Source organism: Thunnus thynnus, chromosome 15, assembly GCF_963924715.1.
Source record: "Thunnus thynnus chromosome 15, fThuThy2.1, whole genome shotgun sequence".
Classification (NCBI taxonomy): domain Eukaryota; kingdom Metazoa; phylum Chordata; class Actinopteri; order Scombriformes; family Scombridae; genus Thunnus; species Thunnus thynnus.
The window spans coordinates 30,569,539-30,579,795 of record NC_089531.1 but is presented as its reverse complement, the minus strand read 5'-3'; the positions used below and the strand labels follow the sequence as shown (position 1 = coordinate 30,579,795).

At 40.1% G+C, this 10,257-nt stretch overlaps 1 protein-coding gene across 1 annotated transcript in view; it reads right to left on the bottom strand.

Moving 5' to 3' along the window:
• The window catches only part of LOC137198518 (gamma-aminobutyric acid type B receptor subunit 1-like), a 127,803-nt gene that overhangs the window by 70,744 nt on the left and 46,802 nt on the right, over positions 1-10,257 (bottom strand). The window contains exons 5-6 of the mRNA XM_067612403.1: positions 5,787-5,852; positions 3,907-4,098 (exon numbers count right to left, since the gene is read on the bottom strand). Coding sequence (XP_067468504.1) covers positions 3,907-4,098; positions 5,787-5,852 — 258 coding nt within the window. The remainder of the gene's footprint in view (positions 1-3,906; positions 4,099-5,786; positions 5,853-10,257) is intronic.

The window sequence follows — 10,257 nt, the reverse complement described above, 5'->3', positions numbered from 1 at the left end:
ACACATTATTTGCCATGAAAAATGAGGCTGTTTTTGAGGGGCTAGGGATGCTTGAAAACTCATGAAACTTGGCACACCTTGGCACCAGAAGGGTTGTATTTAGTTGTCTGATATGGCTCATGGGCTTGGGTGTAGGAAAAGTTTCAATAGGGCCCAGGCACCTAGCAGTGCATAGGCCCTATTGAAACTGAAGGAATTCTTCTTCTTCCTCTTCCTTATGAAACTTTGCACATTCGGCAGAAGATGGTAAAAAATTTTATGTGTCTTGGGCATGGGTGTGGCAAAATGGCTCGAGGGCGCCCCCTAAAAAATTTCGAATTAAAACAACACAACCTTCAATTTGACGTAGATGAACGAAATTTTCTAGGCATATATATCATATCCAGATGCACAAAAAAGCCTCTTGGAGCCATACCCTATGTCCAACAGGAAGTCAGACATTTTGAATTTATTGTGCAATTTTCGCACAGTTTTTGCCATTTCCAGGCTTTGTATTTTAACAAACTCCTCCTAGAGATTAACCTTACCAACTTCAAATTTGGTCAGTGTCATCTAAAGACTTTTGTGATGAAAAGTTGCTGTTGCCATGGCGAAACATTTTTCACCATGAAAGAGGAAGCTGTTTTTGAGGGGCTAGAGATGTTTGAAAACTCACGAAACTTGGCATACGCATGAGAAGAAGTGAAACATGATATCTGATATGGGTCTTGGGCTTGGGTATGGCAAAATGTCTCTAGGGCACCCCCTAGAAAATTTCAAAGTCAAAGCCCCCACCTTTAAATTTGACGTAGGTGAACAAAATTTGGCAGGCACATGTATCACGTCGAAACAAACAAAAAAGCCTCTTGAAGCCATGCCCTAAGTCCAACAGGAAGTCAGTCATTTTAAATTAACCTTGCAATTTTTGCTCCTTTTTTGCCATTTGCGGGCGTTGTATTTTAAGAAACTCCTCCTTGAGGCTTGAACCGACCGACTTCAAATTTGGTGGGTGTAATCTTAAGAGTTTTGCAATGAAAACAATGTAAATGAACAAATCTATGTATCAATATTGAGTCATCGTCATAGCGCCACCAACTGACAGCAGGAAGTCAGCAGCCATTTTGGAACAAAGTTGCTTTAATTTCTCATCATTCTACCCAGAAATAATCCAAACAGGAAGTCAGCCATTTTGGATTTCCTACATACATTTTCATTCTACAAACATGTTTGAGGCCTTTAGGATGTGCAAAAACAAAAATCTGCAAGTATGTTTGTACTACTAAGTATTTCGATTTGATATCACAAATGGGCGTTTATTATGATATATGTTAATGCCCATCACACTGTCACCAAATCAGCAGTCAGAACTGGACCCAAAAGACATCTGATATGTGTATTCCAAGCAGACTTGGAACTGAAGATGAACGGGAAAGGCAGCAAGTTTTCCAGGTATGATGTCTGTGCCCTCAGCCAGTGTCACTTCATTGCACTGAGGCCATTCCTTCATCTCAAACGCTCCCCGTTCATGCAGACAGAACTTCCAAGGCCAGTGGATAATGTGCCCTGAACATTAATAAAAGTGTAACCTCACTGTTTCGGGGAGTTTTAGATTTAGCACCGTCATACAGAGCAGCATACTGGAAGCATTACCCAGCAAGCACCTGTGCAACAAAGCACTGAGCTTTTCCTCTATGTAACACTTTAGTATAACTGCTATTTTCAGGTCAGGTCAAATGAAGGTTTGATAAACAAGAGATAGATAAAATAACGAGAACACCTGCCAATGTAAGAATATCAACTATGTAAGAAAGAGGGATGTCAACATGTCACTTACATGTAGTTAATGTAGTTCTTCAAGAACAAAAGCCTGCACTTAAAGGGATGAAGAAAGTGGGGATACACTCCTTACAAAGCACAGTTCTGTGTTGATCTGTTAACAATCCTGTAATCCATGAGAGCACTTGACCATTTCTCTTCCAGCTCAGGAACTCTCAATTTAAAAACTCAAAATCTAAAAATGTATTTGCTGGGGCATGTTGTTTTGGGGTTTAATTTAGGGATTCTAAATTCAAAATCAAGAATGAAAAATTCATAATCCCTCAGTATTGGGGTTGAAACCTCTCAAACTTAACTCAAAGCATTTGGATAAAGTTAGGGAAAAATGGTGGTCTTGGTTAAATATTAAAAGAATAAAAGCTGATTTACAGTGTGAGATGAAAGGCCATTTTTTTAATTTGAAGGTAACATGGAGTTTTGACCACTGGAGCCATTTAAATGAGTGGTCCCACTTTGTTTGTATCGAGTGGATGCATACAAGGCTGGACATGTGCCAATATAAGAAGGCAATGAACATTCCAGCTGATGGTTTCATGCCATTCCACTGATTGACAGCTGTCAATCATCAATTTGTATAACATCAGGATGATAACATCGGCCATACTATCTGAGCATGCAGCGCAACTCCTAGTCCAAGTGCTGGTCATCTCACGACTGGACCACTGTAACTCACTCCTGGTTGGACTACCAGCATGCATTGTTAAACCTCTACAGAGGATTCAGAATGCAGCGGCACGTGTGGTGTTCAACCAACCTAAACAAGCTCATGTCACACCTCTGTTCGTCTCCCTCCACTGGCTCCCGGTGGTGGCTTGCATCAAGTTCAAAGCTTTGATGCTTGCCTTCAAGGCGACCAATGGAATGGCACCCTCCTACATTGAGTCACTCATCAGGCCATATGTCCCCTCCTGTCCGCTCCGGTCTGCAAATGAACAACGTCTGGTAATTCCATCACTGCCTGGTACGAAATCACTATACAGAATCTTCGTGTTTGTGGTTCTGTGATGGTGGAATGAGCTACCCAGCTCCATACTGTCTGCTGACTCCCTTGCACTCCCGTGCACTCAGGAAACGCCTGAAAACTCAGCTCTTCTGTGAACACCAAATCACTTGAGCTCCTCTAATCTTTAAGCACTTTGTTGATTGTTGCACTAGTTTCTTGTTTATTATGCACTTGTCTACGTCTAGTCGTTTCTTACTGTACTGTTGCTACCCAAAACAAAAAAAACCCCTTTTGTCCAGCGCTCTTTCTCAGTGTACTTGCACCTGGCCAGCTACTTGAGACTTTGTACCATGGCTCTTTTCACTGTCACTGTCCTCTAATGCTTGATTGTTTTGCCTCGCTTGTAAGTCACTTTGGATAAAAGCATCTGTAATTGTCAAAATGTAATATAAATGTATCGTAAATGTAAAAAAATCAGCTTTGCATATATTTTTTGAGAAATGAAAGGAAATGTATTCAACATGTTTGTTAGACCTAAAGGATACATACCTTGTTTTTAAAACACTGAAACACTGAAAGAAACACTGAATATATTGGCCAGTATAAGATAAATAAGGAGTTTTTTTTAACTGTAATGTGCTGGAAATGTGCAGAATATGTCCCCTTTCAGATTGTGGCCACACTGTGCAGATGTCATGAACACCTAACTGAGATCTGATCACGATGTGAACCAGATCACCTCAAGATGTGGTCTGATCATTTGGATCAGATTCTGAATAAACGCATTTTGCCGGAATTTACACCCTGAATTAACACACGTTTTTCAAGCATTTTTTCATTAAAAAGAGAAAACTCTGCCGTTTTCCTAGTTTCAGTGTCAGTATCTCAAAAAAAGATCTCACTTCAGATTGTTTTAAGACAATAATATTTACTATTGTTTGAGCAGTCCGTCTATAGTCATGGAAGAACCACACTCTGCTAAAGATAATATTGAGTATACACAGAAATGCCTTTTTAAATAAGTAAAACACTTATTTTACTGCTGTAGCAAAATGTAAAAACTGCATCAGAGCATTCTTAAAAAAATCCCAGCAGCCTCTGCAGCTGCAGATTATTCTGTTGGGCATTACTGATAATGCCTTTCTTACCAGGTTGGAGGCTCCTCGCACTGTCTCCGGGTTGAGCATAACAATCTCAGTGGTCACATGACCCTCCACAGCCTCTGTCATCTGTTCCACAGTACAGTTGATGGATGGGTCCTTGATCTTGAACCAGTTGTCTGCATACCAGCCAATGAGGAACCACACATATTTCTTCCCATACAGCTTCTCCTTGTACACCTGCAGAGGGACAGTAGGGAGAAGAATGTGACACATGAACAGCTATTGTGTGGAAGAACATATTAAGTTGTGTGTGACAGAGTGTGTATGACAGAGATTAATATCATACCTGTCATGCTGTTTGATTTGATCTTGTTATTAGTTATTTAGAAAAATCATAATCTACTCTGTGATATCTGAAATGCTGCATGTGATTGATAGATTTGATTGGATAACTTAACATCTACAATGTCCCTTTAGACTGTCTGACTGTATATCAATAGATAATTAATAGGTGGTTTTGAGATACTGAACTTCAAGTTTTTAATAAATTGCAGAATTAATATGCAGTACAATTCTCTTTTATTGGTCAAAATAACAGCTTAAAAAACACTCTTACTCTAAAAATGCTTTAATACACAAAGTCAACATATTGATTACTGAAGGGAGTTATGATATAAGATATTTGTGCACAGACAAAAATTTCTTAGCATCAAATCACCAATATATTTCACAACTAGCAAACTAGAAATCTACATATGTCTCAGATTGCTATAAACATTTTGGACATAATTGCTGTCCTTTCTAAAGTAGTGACAGTCATTTTCAGTTATTAACAAAAAGACCTGAGTAATTAACTCACGCAAGCTAGCTGGTTAGCATGGTAGCTAATGATAAATATCCATTTTTCACAAGTTCACAAGAGAGAAAATGTCTTGGGTTAATCAGTTTGAGGTTTCTTAAAACCTCAGATTACACACTTTTCAGCTTGTTAAACTAAAGGACCACATGGTTATGATTTTTTGTTAAATTTATATGACATTGGTCAATAAAACATACCAATTCTATGGTCACACAATGTAAATTTGGTAGAGCAAAGTAGTTAGTGCACATATAATCTGTTGTCCGTGATGCATGATTCATGTAAGAAATCAAATACAGAAATAATTGACAACATAGATTTATTTATATAATATGTTTATGGCATAACATGTGAACTGTATCTGGATACATTATCTGGATAATAACATCTGATCAATGGGTGTTTGCATTTACACCTGGTATTAAAATGCATTCTTATTTTCTCAGCTGTGCCCACATTGTGATTGGATATCAATATGCAAATTAGTCAGGCGGAGCTGGTGGACAAATATCGTGAATCCCAGGTCAAAGAAACTGACTGCCATTAGCGGACGTCATTCATTTTTACATGACTTTTTGAGAGGGAAGACTCCAAGCTACTGCTACTACTTGTAGTTTTTGCAAAGCTTGCTTTAGCTGGCAGGAAGAGGCAGAGCTAGGTGACCTTTCAACTTGCTGGGACGATTTTTTCGTATGAATGTGTTCACATTGTACAGATTGCATTTACACCTGCTGAGATCAAATCACAATGCAAGTCTGACCACCTCCAAATGTGGTCTGACTGATCTGATTGCATTTCAATCACAATGCCCTCTGAGTGCATTTACACCTACATTAATGTGTTTTTCCTTATCCAGTTAATGTATCCAGATACAGATCACGTGTTAATGCCAGGTGTAAAGAGGTATTATCATGAGGTTTATCATGAAGGGTCACAAAACCTTAGCCCTAAAACAAAAAATTCACTTTTAACTTCATCATTTTTTAACTTCATACAAGCAGTCTTTGATACTTTAAATTTATGTCAGCCAAGTCTGTCATGAAATATGAACAGGAGAACAAATTACCTCACAGAAGACCTTCCTGGCTTCTGTCTCATAGAAGAGGCCAACGATAATTCTGGCATCTTGGCGCTTGGTGAAAAAGAGAAGGACAGAGTCACACATGGGGTGGAGATAAAAAGCACAAATTAAACGCCCTACAGTGTGGATAGGGAACACAGGAGCTGATTCTTGGCCTTGCTCCTGCACCACACAGCAGTAGACTTCCTCTCTACTGTTTCCATGGTTTCCTCTGCAATAGCCAATTAATCTTGCACACCAAAACTAGGCCGGCATGCTGGGCAAGGTCATGCTAAAGTGTGAGTGTGTGTGCCAGGAAGGAGGAACATCAGGCTGACAGAGGTGGAAGAAGAAAAGGAGGAAGGACGTGAAGGAGGGAGGCTGGGGGGGAGGAAGTAAAGGGCTCTGAGATGCAGTCTTCCTTTGCTTTCATTAAACCCTACGTACAGATATCTGTGGCTGAAACACACCACAGACCATAAATCAGAATCCCATTTGGGAAAAAAACAAAACCTCAATTAAATAGCACACAGATTTGTGGTGCTGTCTGTGGATAGAGAATAGAACTTTGTTCTATTTTTTTCCTTTGCATTGCATTGCAGCAATGCAGTTAGCCAACAGCCTTACAGTTTATGGTGCATTTTAGCCACTTATGCACGTAGAGTAACTCTACTTTCTTTAAAACAATAGTTTTGGGAAATACATTTTGGGAAATACAGTTGAATACAGAACCTGGATATCAATCAAGATTTGGTTAGCTTAGCTTAGCATAAAGATTGGAAGCACAAAAATGTAAAAATGAGAACTTCTGGTTTTGGGGAGAGTTGTGTGTGTTGAATCTATTGATTTGTGTGCATAGACATGATTTTTCCAATTTTTTTGTGACTGTCAGCATGACTTTCAAACAAATGTATTTCAATTAGAAGACGGTTTCGTCAGCCGTCTTCTCAGCAGCACGTTTCTTTCTGTCAGTCAGGACTCGGCACGCACAGAGGCTGTATTGTTTTTCTCTTCATTTTTAACTATAACCCATAACACTCAACATTTAATCACCAGATGTTATCCTCGCTTTTATTTCTTTATTAATTTTACCAGTCTGGTTGGCGGACTGAAGAGGACATGCTGCATATGAATACTTTCCTCACTGTCGGTTTGAATATCTTTAACATTTCTCAACACAAAACACGAACCTTGATGACTCTGAAATGGTTTCTGCCTACAGATAACCGATGCCCCCTGCTGGTGTGGTTAAGACACCGACAGATGGCTGTCCTCTACCTCTGATCTAGGTATCGAACAGCGTTCCCAAAATCTACACGCAAGACCATCCAAGCCTTGCTAGGGAATCTAATTCAGCCTGGCCTCTATAATCACCAGCTGTCGTTGAACCACTATCAACAGGCCTATTTAGTCAGGAATTCCTAACAGCCATGGGTCACAATGAAGTGTATTGGTGCAAACAGGTGTTGGAGGTTTGAAAGTACTCCAAGATGGCCTTCTAACAGGTCATCTCGGGAGGAGGCCCACTCTGACGGTTGAGGACACTCACCTGGTTTTATAGGGCAGCTTCAGAGCCCTGGCCCTAAAAGTTTAGCCAATTAAGTCCCTAATAATAAATCTCTCAACCTAATTCTACTCTGAAATCATACATCTATCACATGTACAGCCACATGTTGATCTCAGTCATTAAATCTAAACCACTACCTTCCTGCTATTCAATAAACACTACAAGTTTATCCTTAACAAATTTCACCATAATTTTTAATCTAAATAAATTTAAATCTAATGTCAGCCTATCCCAAAGGAGGCGTCTTTGCTTACCTGGGAGAAACCAGAAGATCTCAGAGATGAGCACAAGTCAGGAACTTTGGATGGAGTGTATAAAAATACAAACCAGTTTTATTTGGTTTTACAAAATAAGTAATTTAAGAATGCACAAGGTAATTTAATTTTATTTATTTAATCCAAACCATTCGAGTTTTTAACAACTTTCTTTCAGCATAGTGTCATAAGTCACCCATTAAAGTTTGAAGCTGATACCATTAACACCCTCAGAGGAGATAGTGTTTGTTCAGAAGCCAAAATTGAGGAAAAGTCTTATTTTGAAAGGCTAATTGCGGACTTCCTGTTGGATTTAGGTCAGGGGTGTCGCATATGATTTGTAGGTCTTGATGAGACAAATAATTGAGTTTTGGTTTGACTTCTCTATGACGTTCCTACGGGCCGTGGCGGCCATTTTAGTTACATAGGTGGCGCTAGAGAGCACATTTTGGCACTTTGGGGGTTAATTTTTACATTTTATCAAATTTTTCACCAGACCTGATGTGCGTGCCAAATTTGTGAGTTTTTGAGCATGTTTAGTGGGTCAAATTTAGGTATGAACTGGCGGAATAATTAAAGCTGCAAGCAGCGTTGAACGGGCCCTCGCGCCTCCACACATGTCGGGCCGCAGCGCAGTTGAAGGCCTTCTGTCACAGGCATGTAGATGTCTTCAGACCCAGGCTGTTTTCAGACAGTGCAAAAAGGAAATAAATATCACTTCCTTTGTCCACTATTTTTCCTGCTGCTGGGGCTGCTTCGCTAAAATTTCATAGGGGGCGCTATTCAGCCAGTTTGCATCACTGATGGAATATTGTCATGTAGATGTGCTCAGGCCTGCACTGTTATCAAACATGTGAAGTTTCAGGCAGATCCGACCATGTACACTAAAGTTATAGCAATTTCCTCTGTTATGGCAAAACACCAAAACTCAACGCCACGCCATGGCCACATGCTTCAATGATAGCTAAATCTTTTAGTGACTTTTGATCACAAACTAGTCTAGATGACACACACTGATTTTGAAGTTGTTATGATGAATTCTGTAGGAGGAGTTCATTAAAATACAAGGCATGCAACATTGCCCGAAATGACCACTAAATTCAAAATGGCCCACTTCCTGTTGGGTTTGAGCTATGGGTCCAAGAGACGTTTGTGTGTGCCCTGGCATGATACATGTGTGTACCGATTTTCGTACATGCAGGTGTAACCTGGCGTGGGGGCTGCTTTGTTGAAATATAGTAGGGGGCGCTGTCGAGCCATTCTGCCACACTAAAGCAATAGCTTTTGATGAAAACTCAAAAGCTTCAGGAGTTATCATCATCAAGGTCTGACCAAATTTTCTGTGTTTGTGGTTAACCTGCTAGGAGTAGTTAGCGAAAGAGTGGTGCTTAAGACTTCCTGTTGCCAGTAGGTGGCACTATGACTACGACTCAACGAGCCTGTACTTGCCTTCAGACTGGGACCCTCATCAAGAATGGGAAATTTGGAAAAGATCTGATCATTCAGAGTCAAGTTATGACACTTTGTTTGTTCATGGTGAAATATTGAAATGCGCCGCACCACCACAGCAAAAGCGTCTGGTGAAAACCAAGCAGCAACCTCTGGGGCTGTAACATGAAGCCAATGCGGAAGTGCCAAAAACTGCAGTTCCTTGAATGGCCACTCATTCCCCATAGATCCCTATGTTAAAATGCCCAACTTTACAGCAGAAATAAACATGTTTACAGCCTGGTACAAACGATGGTTTTGGTCTCTATAGCTAATTTCCCCTTTCATGACAACTGTATAACTCACTCATTTAAGTTTTATTAAGCTATAAAGTTATGCATAATGAAGGACATGGCTGCTTTGAGTGACAGGTCCGCCAGCAGCTAGGTGGCTTGTTTCGGCCATTCGGCCCGCCTCTTTGCCCATTTTTGATTGGCTGGGAGTTAGGCAGCATCACACACTGCCAAGAGCTTCAAAAGTGCTCTTCAGAAACCAACGAGTGACGTCACGGTAACTACATCCATATTTTTATACAGTCTATGGTGAAAACTCAACATTTTCACAATATGGAATCATCAAAGACTTAAGGCTTTTCTGACCAAATTTCCGATGGATCTGTTCATCCTACTTGGTACAGCTCATAAAAGTACTGAACATGTAACTTCCTGTCATCAGTAAGTGGCGCTGTGACTATGTCTCAATATTGACACAGATGTATTCAGGATGGGACCCTCATGAAGCATGAGAAATTTGGGGTAGATTGGACAATTAATGTTGAAGTTACAACAACTTCCTGTTTCATGGCGATACATGAAAGTTTGCCATATCGCAACGGCAAGGTTGTTCAGTGAAAACTCGAGATTTTGATAACTTTTCATCACAAAGATGACACTGACAAAATTTGAAGTCGATCGGCATCAATCTCTAGAAGGAGTTTGTTAAAAGACAATGTCTGGAAATGGCAAAAAATGCGAAAAATCTCAAATGAAATTCAAAATGGCCAGCTTCCTGTGGAATCTAGGGTATGGCTCCAAGAGGCTTTTTTGTGCCTTTGGATATGTTACATGTGCCTACCGAATTTCATTCATCTACATGAAAATGAAAGGAGGGGCTTCAAATTTGCTAGGGGGCGCCATTGGGACATTTTGTCCCACCCATGCCCAAGACC